This window comes from Doryrhamphus excisus, linkage group LG3 (genome assembly GCF_037039965.1).
Source record: "Doryrhamphus excisus strain RoL-2023G ecotype Guam linkage group LG3, RoL_Dexc_Guam_v1.1, whole genome shotgun sequence".
Taxonomy (NCBI): Eukaryota; Metazoa; Chordata; class Actinopteri; order Syngnathiformes; family Syngnathidae; genus Doryrhamphus; species Doryrhamphus excisus.
Genome location: NC_136359.1, coordinates 22,007,539 through 22,030,195, shown reverse-complemented (window position 1 = coordinate 22,030,195; position 22,657 = coordinate 22,007,539). Strand labels below are relative to the sequence as shown.

The following is a 22,657-nucleotide window of genomic DNA, read 5'->3' as shown; positions in this document are numbered from 1 at the left end:
TCTAGGCTAAGGGTACAGGAAGACATGGGAGCACTGACGGCTGTGCATTTTAATGATGGCATTGTCTTTTTTTTTTTATGTGAATTATCAGCCGACTGTAACATCCAATCAAACATTCTTGACTTCTGTTTGACCTGTCTCCAAAGATGATTTGTTTCATATTAAACTACTGCAAAACATAACAATGTGTTCCTCACGGATACATGAAATGCTGCAGTATCTCTGCAGAATCACAAAAAAATGAGATCTCGGGACCTGTAAAATTAGCACAAGGAAAGTAGGCTGTTTATGAAGGGTCCTGAGTGAGAACACCGAGTCGAGATAGAGGAGGAAAGACGGGGAGTGTCGGGAACTAAGGCTCATTGTTAGGCATCTGATTTACAAGGGTACAAGGGGCTCCCAGGCCCTGCCAGTAGAAGCATAGAACTTCTGTCACTATATCACCCTAAGCCCTTTGTATGCATTGTGCCGAGACAGGGCTGGGGGGCTGTGTGTAGATGAAAGTGGGTGGAGGGACGATTGTTGGTTGAGTGATTCTGTGTCGTCGTAGGGTATGGGCCTGTGCATCTTCACCACAAACAGCAGCGCTGATCAAAAGCTGCGCAGCTTCCACTCTTCGGAAAGCTCAAAAGTCTTTGAAAACTTCCACAATATTCCGACAACAGGATGACAGATCTCAGCGGTGCCAGAAGCCTGCTGAATAATAACACTTGAATACCAAACCAACAGTTTATGGTATCCACCATGCATGAAATTATCCTGTGTTTTCTTATCAATGGGTGCTTCACAAGATGGGCGATGAAGCGTCTGGTGGAATGAGGTCACCTTACTCCCGCAGCCTCAGTGGAATAGGACTGTCTGAGTGTTGTCTGTCTGTGAACATGAACCTTCCAATAATGCACCACTAGATCTTTCAAAGCCTTGATGATCATGCACCTTCGGGGAAAAATTGGTCGGCCAATGAAGAAAGGGTGAGTGGTCACATGTTGCAGAGTCAATAGAAGTTTCAATCTGTGTCACTGAATCTTTTCTGATCCAAAACTCTAATGGAGGGTCTGATGCTGAACACCAGATGGTACAGCACGAACACATTGTTTACATTGATTCATAGAGTGTTAAATTGATAAAAAAAAGACTTTGTTCCGTCACCAAATATTAACATTAATATTAAATTCAAAAGCATATCCCATGCATAAAGAACACAAAAAAGGCAAAAGATGATGAAAAGACAACTGCTGTGTTTTTGCAAAGTCAACATCTCCTTGAAAGTCAACAGAATATTCAGCTGCATGAATATAAATACGGCTTATATAAAAAAAAAAGTTGATAGAGTTTGACTCAAGTATCTTTTGCTCTTTTTTGAAATGTATTTTTTATTTACACACAGGGACTGTTATGCAGGTTTGATCCTCTGTTACCTTGAGTCCTTTTGAAGTATTTTTAAACACGATAGCAAAAGAGTGTCACCAGTATTTTGTGTTCCTTTCAGAGCAGTAAACATTGTTGGGCTGTTGAATCTTTTTGTTTTGTTGTTGTTGTTTTTTTTTTTATCTGATTGAAGTTGCAGCATCTTGATGGATTTAACACAAGGATATTCAAAGTAGAGCCTGGGGTCCATTTGCGGATGTAGCATATAAAAAAACGATAGCAAAAATTGAAAAATAGGCAGTAATTTTGCAAAAATTAAGGGAAAATATTCTAAAAATGTCGTGGTCTCCTAACAAGAAAAATACATAATAAAAAAATAATGTCATAATATTATGAGGATAAATCGGTTTTTATTTATTTATTTATTTATTTATTTATTTATTTATTTATTTATTTATTATTTTTATTTTTATTTTTATTTTTATTTTTATTTTTATTTTTATTTTTATTTTTATTTTTATTTTTATTTTTATTTTTATTTTTATTTTTATTTTTATTTTTATTTTTTTTTACAAAGGCATTTTTGGAAAAGTTGTAATATTATGAAAAATGAATAAACCAATAAATAAATAAATGTAAATAGTAATAAAAAAAATTCCTCACAAGGGTGCTGGAGCCTATTCCAGCTGTCTTCGGGCGAGAGGCGGGGTACACCCTGGACTCACAGGGCACATATAGACAAACAACCATTCACACTCACATTCATACCTATGGACAATTTGGAGTCGCCAATTAACCTAGCATGTTTTTGGAATGTGGGAGGAAACCGGAGTACCCGGAGAAAACCCACGCATGCACGGGGAGAACATGCAAACTCCACACAGAGATGGTCGAGGGTGGAATCGAACCCTGGTCTCCTAGCTGTGAGGTCTGCGCGCTAACCACTCGACCTTCGTGCTGCCCCTGTACTTTATTTTGTTTATGTATTTCAGAAGCATCGGATTGGGGCTCAGTGTTGGCCGATACTCAAAATCAAATATTTCGTATTCGGACATCGGATAATCTGATATCAAACATTGTTATGTTTATGAAACTGATGTCCATGAAATGGTGAGAGCAGTGGAGCAGTGACTGCGAGTTAGGTCTTTAGCGACCGAGGGAACTGAGCAGTAGTCACCGATTACCACTGGACACCCGGCAGGTTACCATGCATGGACTCCCAAAAGTTATGATAGTTGATGAAATTCAAAAGATCTATCGGACGTCTCATGAGTTTCCTGGACCCGACGGTTCACAGGCTAGTGAAGCATTTGAGATTAATTTCACTTATAGCTTATAATGTTGTGCCACATTCAGGAACAATGGACAGCTCAGTGGTGCTGAACAAAGTGATGTCAAATAACACCACACAAACACACAATGTGAACTGATTGATCAATACTTCTTGGTCAACTGTCATTTCGGCATGATTCATATTTGTAAAATGATTCATATTTAATGGATTTAGCCCACACACACACCCACACACACACCAATAAACACACATATTGCTTTTCTCGTTGAGTAAGGAAGCAGGTGAATTATTACCTTGTTCACCTTTTCTGCCTCTCTCTCTAAAGGCCTTATAATAAACTTTGACACAGACCGTTAACAAAATGTGACCTCAGGCAAATGTAGGTAAGCAGAATCATTTCCGTGACTCCTACTTTATCAATTATACATGCTATTTCCTCTTTCACGAAGAAGAAATGTGATATATTTGAGTGCTGCAGGTGCTGCATGAACAAATTGCTCTATCAGATTCCACTAAGTAAAAATGTGTAGTCGGAAAAGGCTGACTTGAAAAAGTCGGCCGCATACATCAGTAATATCCTCAAAGAGTGAAGTCTCATCAATTAGATGCCATGTTTTCTGACCCTGGGAGTCGTTAACAGAGGGAGGGTAGTTTCTCTCAGCGGTTTGAAGTGTCACAATCAATCGGATGTTGTGTCTGTTGACATTTTTAGAAGATTACAGCTCTCTTATGTGTCCAACTTACATTCTCAGTACTGGAGGCCCGGTCAGGGCTCTTAGATGTGGTAGAAAGAAAATCCCCAACACTACCAATACCGGGAGGTGAAAAAAAATCAGACAGGGTGACAAGCAGTGTCATACAGGTGGGAGAGGTACAGGGAGCGATAATGATGTTGGATCTCATCAGTTTCCCTCAAAAAGATGGTTCAAACAATGGGGAGAAGTGTGTTAAATCACAGAGATGCTATAGATTCCGAAGGGTAATGAGCTAACGCAGGGGTCTCAAACTTGCGGCCCGCGGGCCAAATGCGGCCCACGAGATGCTAGTTTGAGGCCCCCACTTTGATACCAAAGTTTAATATTGAAATGACAGCTTGTGTGCACACCGGACACAATTAACATGATTTTGCCTCGCCCATACTGTTACCCTACTGTTACCCGCCCTGTTTTTGCTTTGGATTAGCAATGAAGCTAAAGGCTTATGACGCTTATGGGTACAAATAAATGCAGGAAATGATTTGGAAATAGACGTCAAGATAAAGCATCTCATCAAAACATGTTGTTAAAGTTACGACGCTGCTCCCAGATGTGTATTTATTTTTATTTTTATTTTTATTTTTATTTTTATTTTTATTTTTATTTTTATTTTTATTTTTATTTTTATTTTTATTTTTATTTTTATTTTTATTTTTATTTTTATTTTTATTTTTATTACAAAGACAATTTTTGAAAAGTTGGAATATTATGAAAAATAAGTAAACCAATAAATAAAAAACTTTAAATAGTAATAAATAATTTGTAAATATTCTTTTTGGAAAAAGGTTTTGAAAAAAATATATAATTAGGGATGTCCCAATCCAGTCACATGATCGGAATTATCGGAGCTTGATCATTTGATTTCAGACTCGATCGGAATCGGATGTTATCAGATCTTTAGTTATGCAGTGGTACAGAGTGAGACCTCTTCACTCTGTGCCATACAAAAACGGCAACATGTATGACATGACAATTGAATTGAACTGAGTACGATGCTAACTTGCTAATTGGGTAAAATTATTAAGTTTCATTAATGTTCATGTTAAAGGTTAAATAACTGTTAATACTGTTCATTTGAAAATCTGAAAAAAATAATTTCTCTACCAACTGTATGTGGTTTCTTACATTTTTCTTATTTGCTGTTTTATTATTATTTTGCTTATTTATTACTGATTGATTTATTGTCTTTATTCTTAATTTTTTTTTATTTATTTATTTTTTATCTTATTTTGTGTATAGAAAAATAAAAATTAAGATATTTGAGAACAGTGGAATGTTTTATCAGATATTTTGGTGTGGAAAATTGGAACCAAAGTACTGAAAAAGTGTAGGGTATAGCAGAAGCAAAAGCATTATTGATTTTTTTTCCAGTTTCTAATAAATGCGTTTTGGGTTTTTTTTGAAAACCTGAAGCGGCCCGGCTTCACCCAGAACCTAGCTCCGGTGGCCCCCAGGTAAATTGAGTTTGAGACCCCAGAGCTAACGTGATGATGGAATGGGCTTGCTGAGACGGGGAGCAAAATGTCTCGAATAAGACGAATAAGCAGGGATGCAGAGGTGTGGTTGAAACAGACAAGAGGATTGGTCTGGCATGCTCACACGTTTACCTGCATCACCACCTGCTGCCATGCTAACGGTTGGCTGGCAGGAGGGTTAGGAGGCAGATTGGACCTCCCAAGCTGAAGGGTGCGACGTTCCTCCTCGAGTGCTCTGGTCAACTGCTCGAAACGAGCCTCCTGTTCTTTCACTGAAGCCAGGATGCTGGCAGCTGAGCGAACATCATAGTCCTCCATGGCCAGTATTTGTTGTACTTTTCCTGATCGTCCAAGTCAAGGAGGGAGGGGAGAAAAGGGGAAGGAGGGTACCAAGTCAATAAGGACACCTAGAGCTACAAGAAAGGGCGAGCGGCACCAACAGAATGACTCAGCTTTACGGTTATATGCAGAAAAATCAGGCCTTTGGAGATCTGACTGGGTGCACAAAGAATATGAAAAAGACCCACATGACAAATTAAGATGAGACAATTCGAATGGCTGACTGCATGGGGTGAGAAGTTCATGCCACTGATGCCCAAAAGGGACAAGCTCAAATCCCCCCCATAAAGGAAGGCCTGCAATGGAATATCTCGTATTCACAAAGAACCAGCACAGCAGACACATTAATGAGTGTACTACTCTGCTGGGTTCCAATTATGTGTTTGCTTTCTGAAGTTTGAGGCCCATTTGCTAATTAAGACAAACCCTGGTAGAAACGATGATACTCATTGAAGGTTTTGACGAAAAAACATCACTGGGACAAAATGGGAACATAATCCACAAAACTGCTGGCACGATAAAGTGAATTAAACACTTGGGGCCCTTTCACACATGCATGAACATCAAACCTATACTATGTGAGGGGGTTTTTTGGGGAGAACAAGCATCTCAATATGAAGAGATCAGATTTCAAGCTGACAGTTCTCCGGTCGGTAAAATCTCTCATGATTTCTAATATTTGTATTTTTATAGGTTTCACAGATTTAAATAAAAATCAAAGTACAAGGCTGCACGGTGGTCGAGTGGTTAGCGCACAGACCTCACAGCTCGGAGACAATCGGGCATCTCCGTGTGGATTTTGCATGTTCTCCCTGTGCATGTTTCTCCAGGTGCTCCGGTTTCCTCCCACATTCCAAAAACATGCTAGGTTAATTAGCAACTCCAAATTGTCCATAGGTATGAATGTGAGTGTGAATGGTTGTTTGTCTATATGTGCCCTGTGATTGGCTGGTGACCAGTCCAGGGTGTACCCCGCCTCTCAGCTGGGATAGGCTTGTTTGGTAATGGCCTACTTCCTGAATATGTATTTTGGTTAGAATACCCCTTTTTTATAGGTTCACAGATTTAAATAAAAATCAAAGTACAAGGCTGCACGGTGGTCGAGTGGTTAGCGCACAGAACTCACAGCTAGGAGACCATCGGCCATCTCCGTGTGGAGTTTGCATGTTCTCCCCGTGCATGCGTGGGTTTTTTCCGGGTACTCCGGTTTCCTCCCACATTCCAAAAACATGCTAGGTTAATTGTCCATAGGTATGAATGTGAGTGTGAATGGTTCTTTGTCTATATGTGCCCTGTGATTGGCTGGTGACCAGTCCAGGGTGTACCGCCTCTCAGCTGGGATAGACTCGTTTGGTAATGGCCTACTTCCTGAATATGTATTTTGGCTAGAATCCCCCTTACTAGTTGTGATCGTACGAAACCCAGAGCTAAAGGGTAAAACAAGGGCTAAGTGGAATTGGCCATACATATCTTCATCTTAATGGTCTATGGTTCACAACTATTCCATCCAATGGACCATCAAAGTGAATCACTGAAGTGAATCGGGTATTTCAGTCAGAAAGCCAACCCTCCAGTGAATCATGACAGAGCAGTCAGTGAAACTCAAGTCCTCGTCCAGTCACTGAAACACTACTCTTAGTCCACTTCCCGAAAGTCAGTAAAAATCCATTCTTCATCCACTTCCTGTAATTCAGTGAAGTCAAGTATTTGTATATTTCCTGTAATTCAGTGAGACTACAGTCTTTGTCGAGTACCCGTGAGTCAATGAAATTCCAGTGTTGGCCAAGCATTAATATAAGACTAATATCCGTGAGTCCTGATTCCGTCAAAACGTTTGGAAGTTTTGAACGACTTGTTTATGACTGTAATAGCAACTGCTATAAAACAAACATTTACTTAAATGGGACCTATTATGCTCATTTTTCAGCTTTTTGTATTGAGTTGTGGACTCCTATAGAGCAGCTACACACAATAACAATAACCATCACAGAAAGCTTTCTAGTTCTTCCAGAATATGCACCTATTCAGCTGTATTTCTTTGGATTTCATTCCCGAGTGCTCAAAGGACTAGCTGCAAACTTGTTGATAAACAGTATAGGAGTTGATCATAAACAGCGATGTATCATTTTAAAATGTCCGCTTTTGACAGAATCCAACATTCTAACTCCATTTATAGGTCAGAAAAGTGGAAAAGGCATACTAGGTCCCCTTTAAAAATGATTGCGATATCTGTGATTAAAAAAAATCATGTCAGATTATATCATAGTCTGGTTGCAGACTATTAATCAGTGATTAATCAGTGACGACTGTAACAGTTTTATACAAAACTGGCAACAGGAATGTCAATTCATGATTTCTACTTATTTAAGAAAAAGACTAGTGTATGTAGAGATGTGGTAAAACATTACTGATCTTTAATTACCAATTATAAAATCAACAGCAGGAGATTGTGGTTTGTGATCCAGTTACAAAACAACGTGACTATGCATATTTGCATAACCCTGCACAATTCTTAAGTCGCTCCTATCATGTGCTGCATGTGTGAAGGGGCCATTCTCGACGACAGACCATGATTTTGTCCGTTTTTTCTCTAGAGTCTATGTGAGGAAATATCATGGTCTATTTTCCTTGATGACAAGAAATAAATTTGTCCCTACAAATGACATTAGAGTGGACAAATTATGCTGTCTTTTACATACCATCATGCACAAAACCATAATGCATTCTGACATGCAAGCAACACGGAAGGCATAAACACAATACATGCACACTTCCCACGGCCATTCATATACACATCCTGGCTTTATATCACACATACTGTCATATAAGCTTCGGATTTTCAAACACTTGCAAGCCACAGTACACATCACTGTCACACACACAGATATCCATAATTGATGCGGCATGATATCAAGATTGCTGACAGCAAAACATCAAAGGCATTTTGAAATACCAGTCCACAACAATACAGACCTAGAATATAAGCAGGCTGCCAGGTTTTAGGAAACAGTCATCCCCCACGCTTAACAAAAAGACAGGAATGGTGAAGTTAGAATGGGAGAGAGCTAGGAAAGAAAATAGGAACAAGAAAGGGGAGAAAAGAGAAAAATAAGTTATTTTAAATATTTTCTTTGTACACAACATCAGCTATGCAGGTTCAACTGAGTACGGACGTCACGATAACTTCTGTTGCTCTGACCTTGGGTTGAACCGTAAGAGACAATTAGAGCACAAACAGCTTAGCGAGGTCAGTCAGTCCATAATTTCACATGCACAAATAAAGAATAAAGATAAAGATAGACGAGGTCGTCCATGTGCAGCTCATTACTTGGGAAGTCTTTGTATAAGACTAAGAGTAAGAATTTCTTTCATTCAGAAGAACATTTTGATGTCAGAGGTTACTGATCTTGGAGAAGAAGGGGTGACTCACAGTCTTTGTTCATGTTCTCCCCAGTATTGTTGAGGATCAACTTCTGTTCAAGTGTATGTTCACTTTATACAACTTCACTCAAATACAGTCAGTACTTTGCAATAAACCATTCATTCATTCATTTTCTACCGCTTTTCCTCACGAGAGGGGTGCTGGAGCCTATCCCAGCTGTCTTCGGGCGAGAGGCGGGGTACACCCCGTGCTGGTCGTGGTCGGCAACCAATCACAGGGCACATATAGACAAACAACCATTCACACTCACATTCACTACCTATACCTATACCAGTACCTATACCTATACCTTTACCTATACCAGTACCTATACCTCACATTATACACTCATACACAATATACACTCACATTCAGTACCTATACCTATTCACATTCAGTACCTATACAAGTACCTATACCTATACCAGTACCTATACCTATACCAGTACCTATACCTCACATTATACACTCATACACAATATACACTCACATACAGTACCTATACCTATTCACATTCAGTACCTATACCTACACCAGTACGAGTACCTATACCAGTACCTATACCAGTACCTATACCTGTACCTGTACCTGTACCTGTATCTGTACCTGTACCTGTACCTGTACCTGTACCTGTACCTGTACCTGTACCTGTATCTATACCTATATCTATACCTATACCTATACCTATACCTATACCTATACCTATACCTATACCTATACCTTTATCTATACCTATACCTATACCTATACCTATACCTATACCTATACCTATACCTCACATTATACACTCACATTCAGTACCTATACCTATTCACATTCAGTACCTATATCTATACCTATACCAGTACCAGTACCAGTACCTATAACTATACCTATACCTATACCTATACCTATACCTATACCTATACCTATACCTATACCTATACCTATACCTATACCTATACCTATACCTATACCCATACCAGTACCTATATATATATACACGTATACCTATACCTATACCTATACCCATACCAGTACCTATATATATATACACCTATACCTATACCTATACCTATACCTATACCTATACCTATACCCATACCAGTACCTATATATATATACACCTATACCTATACCTATACCTATACCTATACCGATACCTATACCTATACCTATACCTATACCTATACCTATACCTATACCTATACCTATACCTATACCTATACCTATACCCATACCAGTACCTATATATATATATACACGTATACCTATACCTATACCTATACCTATACCTATACCTATACCTATACCTATACCCATACCAGTACCTATATACTATATACACCTATACCTATACCTATACCCATACCAGTACCTATATATATATACACCTATACCTATACCTATACCCATACCAGTACCTATATATATATATACACGTATACCTATACCTATACCTATACCTATACCTATACCTATACCTATACCTATACCGATACCGATACCTATACCTATACCTATACCTATACCTATACCTATGACTGTTCATACCTATGGATAATTTGGAGTCACCAATTAATTGAAGACGTGTCAATGGTAAGTATGGTAAGTAGCTTTACCATTTTAGTGTTAGGTTTTCTACAGCATCGGTAACATGTAATGTGTTCATTACACATTTTGTGTGGGACTACCAGTGGGTAGAGCCACTGGTTGTGGTACGAATTTGCTCTTTGGCAACCCCGGCCCCTGTATGCGCACTCTATAATGCTGCAGAGGCCAAACCGCTTTTGTTCCATGACTTACACAAAACAAACACAGTTAGGACACTGATAAATTGTTACTGCTTGCTCTTCTGACTCTTCCACATGACCAAGTAACGTTGGAAAGGCATCAGGCTTCAGCGAGTTTGTCGGCTAGTCCAGCTGCATAGCGGCCCATGTTCACAAAACAGTCCAGTGTGAAATGCCATTGACAGATTAAAATCTTTTTCTTTTGCTGGTAGGGAATCAGGAACTCCGATGGTGACGTCTTTAAGAATTGTAAACAAAGGTAGCTTTTCCTTAAGAATAAAAGCACCCCAGGACCCACTGAAAATGGGTCAGTGACCCATCAGCTGACAATCGCTGCTCTAAATATGCTCTATAATTTGGTACTCACAATTATTAAACACATTGAATTATTTTTTTATGCATTAAGAAACAATTACAGATGTGCCATTTAGTAACTACAAGTTACCATAAAAATACTGTATAAAAATACTGTATATATACAGTGATGCCTTTGGTACTGCCACATTTTTTTTCCCCTTTCCCTTGTCCTGTCCAGCCAATGGGGCAAATTGTATTATAGATATTATTATTGATCTAGATGCTTTTACCTATTAAACAGATTTGAACTGCCAGGAAAAAGTAAAAGATACTGTTCTCCTGTTACATAGATTTTATCTGAATGTATTGTTTATTGCAGGGGTGGGCAAACTACGGCCCGGGGGCCACATCCGGCCCGCCAAGTGTTTGAATACGGCCCGCCCAATCTTTCCAAAGTATTTCATTTAAACTCAACATACAACCTGGCATCATGGCCTGAGCCAACCTTTTGATGGTTTTATCAATTTCGTTTTTTGACATGGTCTGTTGTTTACAAAGTGCTCCTGAAAAAAGGGACACAAGCACATAATAATAATAATAAAAATTATTAGATTAGATTAGATTATTATAATTATTATTAGAACTATTATGATTATTATAATTATTATATTAATGCTAATTATTATATTAATTATATATAATATAATTGTTATATTTGCATATTTTGCATAATAATAATATAATAATTATTATTTTAATTTTATTGTAATTATTATAATATTTTATTATTTTTCAAATATTTAAATATAAATATAAAATAATAATAATAATAGCAGATTGCATGACAGATACAATAATACCAGGTGGACTGTTACGTGTAAAATATATAGTCTGCCCCCCCCACCCGTAAATTTTGTCATATCAATGCGGCCCGCGAGTCAAAAAGTTTGCCCACCCCTGGTTTATTGTTATTCAAATGTGGAGTAGCTGCACCGGGTAGGAGGGGATAGGGAAGAGGAGAAAAGAAGACAGAGGAGGGGTGTGCGGGGACAAGACGGGGGTACAATACAGAGTGAGACAGCAACAACAACAATTGTGACAACAATAACAAAACAACAGAAAAGACTCCATCAGGACTACCTCGGCCATAAAGTCCATAATAAAAATAACCAAACAATATCAACAGCCACAGTGATAATACTGCATTGAGACAGTTACATGTATTAGTGGTAAAACTATTAACCATAATAATGATAAGATGGACAATAACTATTAGTCGTCTTACTGTCATCTGACTAATGTCAAATTTCGTCCAAACTTAAAGTGGAAAAAATGTACCAAAGTACAAGTCCAAGGACATGCGTATCATTTGTGGACAGTTTGTGCGTCGCGGCAGTAACTAATCAAAGGGAAGACAGAAAATAATTAATCATTTCCACTACAAAGGGAAGTGGTTCAGATGAAACCGGTCTCAAGGCATAAACATCTTTAATTAATATGCAGTGTCATGGAGTTGTGGCACCTCACCACAAACCTCACTTGTCCCGAGGAATAAATCACCTCTGTGAAATATTCTGAAATATTCACACACAGACAGCTACAGTTATAAATAGGAAATTGGCAGATGATGCAGTTGTCGCTTCCAGGGAAATTTAGCATTACGTTATTGACATCTTATTCGACAAGATCATAAATCTTGACACTGTTTAGAAAAAGAAGAAGAATTATTTCTTATTTTCTTATCTCACTAGGTTCTGGAACGTTAGCTTTATCGGGCCAAAAATATTCAATTAAAAAGCATGCGGATAAATACAAGTCCTGACTGCTCTGGATTCGAACCTCTTCCAAAACAAAAACAGTCTGTACACTCTCTGTAGATGGGGATTTATATGGTGGTATCTTTATTAGGTAAACGCAGGATCCTTCTACCAAGGATCTCCAAGGCCTCTAACATGTAATGATGTACTCGTTCCTGATCCTATCCATCCTGGTCACTCCCAATGTGAACCTCAACATCCTCATCTCTGCTCCCTCCAGTTCTGCTTCCTGTCTTTTCCTCAGTGGGACTGTCTCTACGTCAAACAACATGGCTGGTCTCGCCACAATTTTGTATACCTTTAGTTTAGAGTTTAGCCGAAACTCGCTCGTCAATCACACATCAGGCCTGACATTTTTCTCCACCCATTCCATCCTGTCTGCACACATGCTTCTTCACGTCCATTTCACAATCTCAATTGTTCTGAACTGTTGACCTCAGTTACTTAAAATTCTTCACTTTCTGTATCTCTTCTCCCTGTAACCTCACTCTTCCACTTGGGTCCCTCTCATCCACACACATACGTATACACCGTAATCTCCCCATGCTTTTAGTGACTGCCTTTTAGTAACTGGTCCGCATAGACTGACTCAAAGTGCACGACAGTTCATTTGTAAGCAGATGCTGGTTGAAAGTGCAGAATTTATTTATTTATTTATTTCCTTTTCCTAAAAATGTCCCATATTAGGCTAGAAATTCGTTCAATTTGATAAACTAATGTGATAGTCTACTTTACTAATATTCATCTGTTGAGAGCTGTGAAAATGATGTAAATTCAAGGTACATCTTAAAGCATATTCTTATAATGTCTCCCTGGAAATTAACTGATAATCCAATAAGTCAGATTGATTGAAATGATACATGACACGCTGAACAAATCGAATGAATGAATAGTATGGATTGTCACTTGCGTTATCATCTTAAAGAATTTGGTGGGGGGTAGATTTTGGGTTCAATTTATGTGATGCAATACTTTGTAACATATTTTGGAAAGGTGCAATCTTTGATCAAAAAGTGATTGTCATTTCTGTCCTGATGTAATATTATAATAATACTGTGCACTTTGAAGAGCATTTCATCATGCATGATAAAAAACACAGTCATTACATACTGTGCGCATATTTTCCAATTAAAGCGCACAATATTATATTACAGAGTGTTTTTTTTATATATGCATTTGGACAAATATTTCATGCTACATGTTCGTCCTCACTCATAAAAACATTATTATTATTTTTTACTTATTCTGGCTCTCAAAGAACGCAGTGGCATCTTTCCCTTATCTTCCCTGCTTTGATTCTATGTGCCGTTTAAGTCCTGTCTCATACTTTTAAGAGCCTCTCTCTTTAACGCTCTTTAAATCGAAATCATGGTCTTTCTACGCAATTGACAAGATCTTATTGATGAAAACCTGTCTCTCATTGAACATTGAAGATGTCTACCTATTCGGAACCATGATAACAAGGTCCGGTGCTGTTTAAGTATATCGCAAAATTGGTAAGATGGAAGCAGGGGTTCAACGCGCCCCAACAGCTGTCCGTCATGATTGATATGGTGGGTTAGCATTCGGTCTGTGACTATGAATCATAACAAAGAAAATATCTTGGAGAAGCTTTCGGCTTTGTAAAGGTAAATGGCTACTCGCACGAACCCAAATTAACTATTTCATCTGTATTTCGGTCACGGCAAACCAAGGTTGTGTTATGACAACAACTTCTCCCAAAGATTCTGACCATCCGATATTTCTCCATGGCCCATTTAAGGCCCCAACACTGGGCACCTTTCGTGGGGAATTCTTTTCAAATCTACTCACCCATGCATCTAAAGCAGGGGTCTCAAACTCAATTTACCTGGGGGCCACTGGAGCTAGGGTCTGGGCAAGGCTGGGTCGCATCAGTTTTTCCCCCAAAAAAAACGCATTTATTAAAAACAGAAAAATATACAAACTTTTTCAGTGCTTTGGTTCCGATTTTCTACAATAAAAGCTCTGATAAAACATTCCACTGTTCTCAAATATCTTAATTTTTATTTTTCTGCACAAAATAAGATGAAAAATAAATAAACAAATCAAGAATAAAGAAAATCTATCAATCAGTAATAAATAAATATAATAATAATAATAATAATAAAACAGCAAATAATAAAAACTTAATAAACCACATATAGTTGGTGGGTAGACAAATTATTTTTTCAAATTAAAATTAACAAATTAAAAAATAAATAAATAAAGAATAAAGAAAATCAATCAATTAGTAAAAAATAAATATGATAATTTATTATTACAAATTATTTTTTTCAGATTAAAATTAACAAAGCATTATTAGAGCCCTGTAGACATGACAAAACACGACTATAGTCACATTTATACTTTTTTTATTTACAACATATTGCGCAACTGCAGGGTCTTGAGACACATGCTAACTCGCAAACTAGAGAGCTAGCGACCTAAACGGTAGCCTTCAAGTTATTTCCTTTAAACGTAAATAGCCGAAAACTTACCACTTCCACACGGATAGGGAGGATAACTATTAACCTTTAACATGAACATTAATCAAACGTAATAATTTTTTCTGGTTACATTATACCATACAGCATCCATATCAAACTTGCGCAGGCCGCACTAACATTAAACTTTCATATCAAGGCAAGGGCCTCAAACTGGTGTCCTGCGGGCCACATTTGGCCCGCGGGCCGCATGTTTGAGACCCCTGATCTAAAGACACTTATACGCGCATTTGCACATACATCCCAAATGTTTTTTCGAGCGAGTGAAGTAGGACTCACATGTGGAGCTATGAATGTGGTGCAATTATAAATCCACAAAAACTGACATGCAAACTGTGCCTTCGAAGTTTTCAAACCAAACAATGAAACACTATAAATCTGGCTAATCACCTGAAAGACAGTCGGACTTAATGCACTTCATTTGTAATTGTGCTATGTGAGTGTATGTCAAGAATGTCTTCTATGAAAAGCTATTAAGACTAAAATGCACTGAGCTCATCGATTGAATCTGAAGGTGTAATAATATCTAACAGCGTGTAGATATTGGATTAATTCATGAGCATCTCTCAACACAGACATTTTATGCATGTATACAACACTGCAAAGGGCAGCATCGTTTGCAGATTACATGCAATTTGCAGAAAGAGTCGCTTGACAGTCTATTTTAGTTGCACCAGCATGTTGAGTTTACTCATGAAAATATTGTAATGAGAACTAAAAACATTCATATTTTGCATATTCTAATTGTGTGAAATATTCAAATGAGACCAGATTTTCTGGAGGGTAAAACAAACGTGTTGAAATAACAATCAACAAGGTACCTAACAAGCAAAGTGAAGTCAAACTCCCTGGAGGAGAGATAACAGGGAGAGGCAAGTGTTGGATGTTTAAACCAAAAACACTGTCAGGAAATATAATTTCTGCAATGATGAGCTGAACAAAGTGATTAAAGGAGGCTGGAGGTATGAAAAGAGAGGCGGTGTGGTACCTTTGATGTTGGCGAGTGCCGTCACACCACAAGTAGAACAAGGAAGACGAGGCTCGGGTAGATTGAACTCGATTGTCGCGTCTCTCAGGGGAGATCTGTGACTAAAATAAAATGACATTGAATGTAAGTATGAAGCCAGTCTGCTGACTTTGCACATTTAATAAACAGTTCTTAAGCAATGGCAATACTGCTGTCCATTCATAATACACTCAAAAATCGAATAACCTGTAACAGAATATCCATAACAATTGTTTTTCACAGTTGAACCTTGCACATTTTTGATACATGATGGTCTTTGGAAATCGAACAAACAAGGCTGGTCTAATAATAAACAGTGGCATAGTCGCGGCCACCCCTGGCCACCACTGCATCAGCACGCTGTAATGGTACACACAATAAATGTCATTCATTCATTCATTTTCTACCGCTTATCCTCACGAGGGTCACAGGGGGTGCTGGAGCCTATCCCAGCTGTCTTCGGGTGAGAGGCGGGGTACACCCTGGACTGGTGGCCAGTCAATCACAGGGCACATATAGACAAACAACCATTCACACTCACATTCATACCTATAGACAATTTGGAGTCGCTAATTAACGTAGCATGTTTTTGGAATGTGAGAAGAAAACGGAGTACTCGGAGAAAACCTGCGCATGCACGGGGAGAAAACCTGCGCGTGCACGGGGAGAAAACCCGCGCATACATGGAGAGAAAACCCGCGGCTGCACGGGGAGAAAACCCGCGCGTGCACGGGGAGAAAACCCACGCATGCACGGGGAGAGAAAACCCACGCATGCACGGGGAGAAAAACCCGCGCATGCACAGGGACAAAACCCGCGCATGCACGGGGAGAAAACCCACGCATGCACCGGGAGAAAACCTGCGTATGCACGGGGAGAAAACCCGCGCATGCACAAGGAGAAAACCCGCGCATGCACGGGGAGAAAAACCCACGCATGCACGGGGAGAAAACCCGTGCATGCACGGGGAGAAAACCCACGCATGCACCGGGAGAAAACCCGCGTATGCACGGGGAGAAAACCCGCGCATGCACGAGGAGAAAACACGCGCATGCACGGGGAGAAAAACCCGCGCGTGCACGGGGAGAAAACCCAAGCATGCACGGGGAGAAAAACCCGCGCATGCACGGGGAGAAAAACCCGCACTTGCAAACTCCACACAGAGATGGCCGAGGGTGGCATTGAACTCGGGTCTCCTAGCTGTGAGGTCTGCGCGCTAACCACTCGTCCACCGTGCAGCCCGACAAATCTCATGTATAACGTAATTCATTGTCAAAATTAACACATCAGATTTGAATGAAACTTAATTAACAGATAGATCCATCCATCCATCTTTTATGTCACTTAACCTCACTAGGGTCGCGGGTATGCTGGAGCCTATCCCAGCTGACTTTGGTCACCAGCCAATCACAGGGCACATGTAGACAAACAATCATTCACACTCACATTTATTTATGTAAACAAACCAGTATTTTTCCATTGGAAAATACCGAATTCTCCAAGGAAACCCAAATAGTATGTTAATTCAATAACATACAAGTATACAATGTGTATTTCTTCATTTCATAACAGTAATTTTGAACATATGTCATTTCAAGAAATGCTATTTACCCATCACAGAGTGAATAATGCTTGTTATTGTATAAACCACAAATGATTCTTAACAATGAGGCAACACTTCTATTGCAGCCTCACCTTTGTGTTCCCACTGCAGTGGCTCAAAAATAAACACATCACAGGCACTGCGAGAGAGAAAAAGACCGATGACAATGCATAACAAAATGACAACACAGAATTGGTTTTGATGCTTCGTGCCATGGGATGAATTATTCCGCCGCACACGGCAGCCTTCCACTGTCTTAGCTTTGATGACTGTAAACAAAAACAGCTGGCAACCAACAAAGCAAAATCAACTGCATCTTCAATGCGATCGCATTGTTGTTTGCATTCAGGCCATCTCACCATGACAATGTTTTTTTTTCAATGTATTCGATACAAAATAAGCAAACACATGCATTCACACAGTGAGTTGAGCTCTGTTCAAATATTGAAGAAGAAAATGTGCATCATCTGCAAAGAATATCAAATGTGCAGGAGGTTGTGATGCAATATCAGTATTTGCATCTGCAACTGAGGAGCTATATCTCAGAACGTGTTGGCACAGTATTTCTGAAGAGTGTGTTTCTAGAATATTTTTGTTTTGTTTTTTTGTGTTACGGCAGAAAATGCCAAGGAAAATGATGTTAGCGGTTTTAATAACCATCAAGCAGGGACACGTTTCCGAGGATGATGGTATTTTTGTAAGTTTGGCTCTTGGGTAGGAAGCTAATTAATTGTCTTCTGTGTCAAAATTTTCATAAAGCATGACCAACATAAGAAATATTTTATTTACTAGAGCTGTAATGTTACTGATAGGTCAGATTTCAAATGTTTTAGTGGGCAAGGTTTATGAAATATTCTGACTGAGAATAGTTAGTGAGCAAACAAAATAATTTGTAGTGTCGGTTTGGATATGTGGCTTCACGGTGAAGAGTGGTTAGTGCACAAGCCACACAGCAAGGAAACCAGGGTTTGATTCCCCACTCGGGCATCTCTGTGTGGAGTTTGCATGTTCTCCCCGTGCATGCGTGGGTTTTCTTTCCTCCAACATTCCAAAAACATGCTAGGTTAATTGGCGACTCCAAATTGTCCATAGGTATGAATGTGAGTGTGAATGGTTGTTTGTCTATATATGTGCCCTGTGATTGGCCGGCGACCAGTCCAGGGTGTATCCTGTGTCTGACCCGAAGACAGCTGGGATAGGCTCCAGCATGCCCACAACCCTCGTGAGGATAAGCGGTATAGAAAATGGATGGATCTATGGGTTTAGATATGTAGTTCATGTAGTAGTTCATGTTCTTGTGTGGGTTCTGTCTGACTACTCCAGACTCCTCTCACAATCCAAAGCAAGTTATGCTCACAGAAATTCATTCATTCATTTTCTGCCGCTTATCCTCACAAGGGTCGCGGGGGTGCTGGAGCCTATCCCAGCTGTCTTCCGGCGAGAGGCTGGGTACTCCAGCCAATCACAGGGCACATATAGACAAACAACCATTCACACTCACAATTTGGAGTCACCAATTAACCTAGCATGTTTTTGGAATGTGGGAGGAAAAAAAAAAACACACATACACGGGAAGAACATGCAAACTCCACACAGAGATGGGCGAGGGTGGAATTGAACCCGGGTCTCCTAGCTGTGAGGTCTGCATGCCAACCACTCAACCATCGTGCAGCGAACAAATTTTTGACAAAAACAAAAACATGAAACCCCTCTTCAGTGAGCCATGATGTGGTCCAATCATTTGTCCAATACACAGAATACAATCCAATGTCAGATGTATGGAATTTTATCAGTTTGCGGGCACTAATGATGATGGTCTGTAATGTTCTTTGGGAAGAAACAATTAGCTACTGCTCTCTCCAGACTCCAGTCTCAGGCTGCACACACAAAGAAATGCATTTGCAAGAGGATTTTTTTTTCCCTCTTGTTGTGCTTTCTGCTGAAGAATTACCTGGCAATCTAGAGCTGTCTGGGGCTTTGGAGGGAACGAGGAGTGCACTAAACTGCCTGAAATAATTGCGTGAAATTCTGTTTTATGACAGTATTGCATTGAAGTGTTACATATGAGAGGAAAAGCCATTCTAAGAAGTGAGTTAGAGTATAGTATATAAATGAGACATACGTAGCTATATCCTGCATAAAATGTATAAAACACAAAAGAAGCCCGAAAGGGGTGACGAGCTCATCCAATCATTTTCTTCATGACACAAACCTCTCAGATGACGAATATTCTTGACCGTGGAGATTCTGACTATCCTGCAATCTGCCCTCCTGTCCTGCATCCAGCCGGCGAGATAACCCTTTCATGATTAATCTTTGAGTTAGTTACCCTGGAGCATTTGCCAAACAGTTGGAGTTAAAGGGGAACAATTCTCTGCAAATGCGCAAAGCATGCACATCACGGTCATGAGGCAAATGAAAAAAATGTATTGACAGAGAATGAAATATTTACACACTCAACTGTCAGTCCCTGGTACTGTAATGGTACAGCTGCTACCTTTTCAAGCTATAGGCACAGGTTTATGTGGATGCTACCATTCTCCAGATAAAACGCTTTGGTGTCATTTGTCTGTGAGCGTGCTGCACAGTGGACGAGTGGTTAGCGCGCAGACCTCACAGCTAGGAGACCCGAGTTCAATCCCATGATTTTTTAGCATGATTTTGGAATGTGGGAGGAAACCGGAGTACCCGGAGAAAGCCCACGCATGCACGGGGAGAACATGCAAACTCCACATAGAGATGGCCCAGGGTGGAATTGAACCCTGGTCTCCTAGCTGTGAGGTCTGCGCACTAACCACTCGTCCACCGTGCACCGTGAGAAGCCATTAATGACTATTCCTCATTTTTGTCTCATACCATTGCTATAATATTAGGGATGTTCCAATTAACTGGAATTGGTCGACTAAGACATAAACAGTTTCAACTTAAACTACAGATTCTGTAGTTCATCCAGGACTAGCAACATCTGTCTATCTTGTTTAGTCTCTTCCATTTCCTTCCGTCTGAAAATCTTGTCTCTGCCTATCAGCAGGCACTGAATCACAGTTTGGTGCAGAGGTGTGAATAAAGTCACTGGCACTGTGTGAAATCTGTTAGCACCTGAACCTTCTCAGTTTGAGTCCACTTGTCTCACCTTGGTTGCAGTCACAATTCTATCTGGGACAAAATGTCAGAACAAGATGTGCCCGGAGTGGACAGCACACAACTATAACTCCATTATCGATGGTTTGTGGGCTTGTCGTCTCTTATGGATTTTTGTGACCCTGATGGCAATGAGAGGTAGTAGCAAGCAATTACAACTTTGATGGAGAGTAGTGCTGCTAGCAGCTGTAGGGATGTTCGTTTTTTATTATCAGCTACCAATCTGCAAAATCAACAATCTCAATGCACATATACTGTCATGATGTGTTCTGGGATCCATGTAAGTGTGTGCTGGTTTAAAAGATGATTAACATCAAATATGTCACATGGCAGTTACCGCCTTGGTTCCCAGCATGCCTTGGATAACTATGCATAAAGTTATGTGTTTGTTTAGTGTGTTACGTATAACAACTGAGCAGACCATCGTCAACCCTGACGGAAGGACGTTGTGTGAAATTGTCTTCGGACTGCAGCTATATTCTCTTTTAAAATTGATGCTAGATGTTTCAAACGTACCGCACTTCATTGGTTTGAGTTTAGACCAGGGGTCTCAAACTCAATTTACCTGGGGGCCACTGGAGCTAGGGTCTGGGCAAGGCTGGGCCGCATCAGATTTTCCAAAAAAAAAAAAAACGCATTTATTAAAAACAGAAAAATATACAAACTTTTTCAGTGCTTTGGTTCCGATTTTCTACAATAAAAGCTCTGATAAAATATTCCACTGTTCTCAAATATCTTAATATAAATAAATAAATATAAATAAATAAATATAATAATATTAATAAAACGGCAAATAATAAAAACTTAAGAAACCACATATAGTTGGTGGTTAGACATTTTTTTTTCAGATTAAAATGAACAAAGCATTATTAGAGCCCTGTAGACATGACAAAACACGACTATAGTCACATTTATACTCTTTTTATTTACAACATATTGCGCAACTGCAGGGTCTTGAGACACATGCTAACTCGCAAACTAGAGAGCTAGTGACCTAAACGGTAGCCTTCAAGTTATTTCCTTTAAACTTAAATAGCCAAAAACTTACCACTTCCACACGGACAGGGAGGATAACTATTAACAGTTATTTAACCTTTAACATGAACATTAATCAAGCGTAATAATTTTTTCTGGGTACATGATACCATACAGCATCCATATCAAACTTGCGCGGGCCGCACTAACATTAAACTTTCATATCAAGGCAGGGGCCTCAAACTAGTGTCCTGCGGGCCACATTTGGCCCGCGGGCCGCACGTTTGAGACCCCTGGTTTAACACAAGAATACAACATTCTAACTACATTTATGGGTCAGAAAAGTGGAAAAAAGCAAAACAGGTCCCTTTTAACGTGAAAAGTGTGCAACAATAACTATCAGTGCTAAGTGTATGGCGGGCAACTAGCTTAATAACATTGTCCGGTACTTTGCTATTCAGTCATATCTCAATGAAAATAATAATGTTGCACTCCAAATCTTCTGCAGTTTTTTACGGATGCGGAATCGTGACTCTGCTATTTTATTCATGCAGTGAGCTAGCTTGGTATTCGTATTTCTTCCCGCCTTCATCACCTTGGGAGTGTTTTGGAATTCTCAGAGACGAGTTGTGAAGATTGGTGATGAAAACATTGGTGCTGCGAAATCCAATATCCGAAAGCTTTTGTCGAGTGTAAGATGTCAAACTCCGAATCGAATCGCCCGACAGTCGGACTCTAAGACCCTCCTAAGAGTCCATGGTGGAGGCAGCAAACTATAAAAAAAAAAATAACATTTTGTTTCTACAATAACAGCATAATCAAAAAGGACAACATTGCAAGCAGCAGCAAGAAGATAAATATTGTAAAAAAAAAAACAAAAAAAACAAGTG

General features: G+C 39.4%; 1 protein-coding gene across 10 annotated transcripts in view; it reads right to left on the bottom strand.

Moving 5' to 3' along the window:
* The window catches only part of arvcfb (ARVCF delta catenin family member b), a 222,298-nt gene that overhangs the window by 134,596 nt on the left and 65,045 nt on the right, over positions 1-22,657 (bottom strand). For 8 of the 10 annotated variants that reach the window (XM_058070293.2, XM_058070300.2, XM_058070297.2 and 5 more), the window contains exons 3-5: positions 16,031-16,131; positions 8,205-8,296; positions 5,025-5,233 (exon numbers count right to left, since the gene is read on the bottom strand). In XM_058070293.2, the coding sequence (XP_057926276.2) occupies positions 5,025-5,210 (186 nt within the window). In that variant the 5' untranslated portion in view covers positions 5,211-5,233; positions 8,205-8,296; positions 16,031-16,131. The remainder of the gene's footprint in view (positions 1-5,024; positions 5,234-8,204; positions 8,297-16,030; positions 16,132-22,657) is intronic. The other 2 variants (XM_058070295.2, XM_058070304.2) reach the window with 2 other exon arrangements.